General features: G+C 58.2%; 1 protein-coding gene across 4 annotated transcripts in view; it reads right to left on the bottom strand.

Annotated features, from left to right (window-relative positions):
* Window positions 1-573: 573 nt before the first annotated feature.
* GRAMD1B (GRAM domain containing 1B) overlaps window positions 574-2,047 on the bottom strand; it is an 81,523-nt gene continuing 80,049 nt past the window's right edge. Inside the window, exons 18-19 of one of the 4 annotated variants that reach the window (XM_014537659.1) lie at window positions 1,773-1,880; window positions 574-1,581 (exon numbers count right to left, since the gene is read on the bottom strand). In XM_014537659.1, coding sequence (XP_014393145.1) covers window positions 1,236-1,581; window positions 1,773-1,880 — 454 coding nt within the window. In that variant the 3' untranslated portion in view covers window positions 574-1,235. The remainder of the gene's footprint in view (window positions 1,582-1,772; window positions 1,881-2,047) is intronic. The other 3 variants (XM_014537657.1, XM_014537656.1, XM_014537658.1) reach the window with 3 other exon arrangements.

The following is a 2,047-nucleotide window of genomic DNA, read 5'->3' as shown; positions in this document are numbered from 1 at the left end:
GGAGAGTGTGCAGGCTGGGCTGAGGGACCCCCTGGTGCACAAATTTCGTGCACTGGGCCACTAGTTCTCTTATAAGTTACTTTTAAAGGTAATGAAACAAAACACCTATCCCAACACATTCCACCATGCTGTAAATCTGACTGTTCCACGCTCCAACTTAAGGGGACCCATCCTGAAATAGAATTCTAGGGTTGGAAGAGAATGGGGTCATCCCCCCCTCTCATGTCTATACTAATAAAAGCATAATATGCAAATCAACCAAACGGCCAAACAGCAGAATGACCGTCTGGAGGACCATGCTATGACATGCACTAGCCCAGGCCAGCCAAGGTGGGTGCGATGTGATTGGGTGGGGGGCCTGCCATCACCCCATGATCGCCCCGCAGAGGGAGGCCCAGGCTCCCCGGCCAGCAGCTCTGCAGCAGGTGGGTGGGGCCTCCCTCTGCAGGGCAATCGTTTGCAGGGCTCCCAAACTGAGAGAGGGTGCAGGCCGGGCTGAGGGACGCCCCCTCTCCCCCCAGTGTGCACAAATTTCATGCACTGGGCCTCTAGTAATTCATAAGTTCCTTACCCATCACCCCCACCCCCAACAGCCCTTCCAGGTGGAGGAATCTCAGTCCAGAGCAGCCATTCCCTCACCGAGTAGTTCTAATCATGAGCAGTGTGTTTCTATGACAACTCAAAAAGCCAATGCCCTCCGACTTCCAGCCCCAGGCCAGGCCTCTGGAGCATACAGCAGGCTACCCTGTTGGCCTCAGCATCTGCGGACTACCCTGCTCTCATCCGTCTTCCCCGGTCCTGAGAGTCTTCAACTCCATCAGCCCTTCCTGATGCGACAGGGCTGCTGGATGCCTCCTACACTGTTTGCCCTCTTGTGGTTAGAAAAATTCCCTTCTTAAACGTGGCTCCAAAGATGACCACGAGCCTCTAAACACATACTAGATGCAGCTAAAGTTTAGAAGGAAGACAGCAGCTGTACTGGGGAGAAGATGCCTGGAGAAGACAGGGACAGCCCTCTTCCCAGACGGTCAGGGCAGCCTCGGCGGGTGCCCTGGGAGGCTGTGTCTGTGTGCATGTCCTGGGAGTGCGTGTTCAAGGAGAGCTGGGCGGACACGCTTGCCGGGAAGATGACTCTCCGTGAAAGGGGTTATCAGATGGCAACGGGCCAAACACAGAGCCTCCTTTCGCCTGACCTACAGCTTTCCTGTTGCACATCCAGAGTTGCTTCCACCAGCTCACTCAGAGATGCCTTTAACGTGAGAACAAGGATGGCCTACGAAAGGCCTGGGTGGGAGGATGCGGCCGGTGGGGGTGACGGCGGTGGTGACCTTCTCAGGACACAGGAAGGAGTCTGTCTCCAGGAGACGAGGGCCAGGAGGAGAGGGCCTCACCTGGTCGAGGAGCATCACGGAGGATTTGATGATCTCTCTCCACCTCTGGAGCTCAGTATCGTGGTACTTTTGTTGGGACTCTAAGAGCTGGGCCCACTCTGTCTGCGACTGGGGTAACCTGTGGGGTGGAAGAAGGGGTCCCCCAGCAGCTGGAGTTATGCTCAGTGGACTGTCCTGTGCTCCCAGACCCCTAAAGGACAAAGAGGCACATCAGAGCGTTCTGCCCTCCGCTCCTGCCCCGGGGCCCGTGCAACCTTTACGGCCAGTTTTCGGAGCTGGCTGATGGGCCGTCACAGAGGGCAGGGGGTTCCCACGGGGACCGGAGGCAGGAGCGAGGGCAGGGTCCGGGGCAGGCGAGGGTGGCGGCGAGGGGAGGATTACCTTTCTTGGAGCCTCAGGCCCTGCCAGGCAGTGAGGGTCTGGGTGGTGTACTCCAGCGTCCAGAGCTTGTAGAAAAGCATCACGTTAAGGAGGACCAGCAGCACCAGGCTAGGACAGAGACGGGAGAAGCACAGCCTGAGCGGCCACCTGAGCGAGACTCCCCGGGAGCGGGACCCCACCCAGAGGCTGAGGCCCTGGCCAGTGGGTCTCCTGAAACCCTGCAGCCAGTGAGCGAGACCCTGCAGTGAGTGAGCGAGACCCTGCAGTGAGTGAGC

The sequence above is a fragment of the Myotis brandtii genome, unplaced genomic scaffold (assembly GCF_000412655.1).
Source record: "Myotis brandtii unplaced genomic scaffold, ASM41265v1 scaffold181, whole genome shotgun sequence".
Lineage (NCBI taxonomy): Eukaryota > Metazoa > Chordata > Mammalia > Chiroptera > Vespertilionidae > Myotis > Myotis brandtii.
This window is presented reverse-complemented; position numbering and strand designations above follow the sequence as displayed.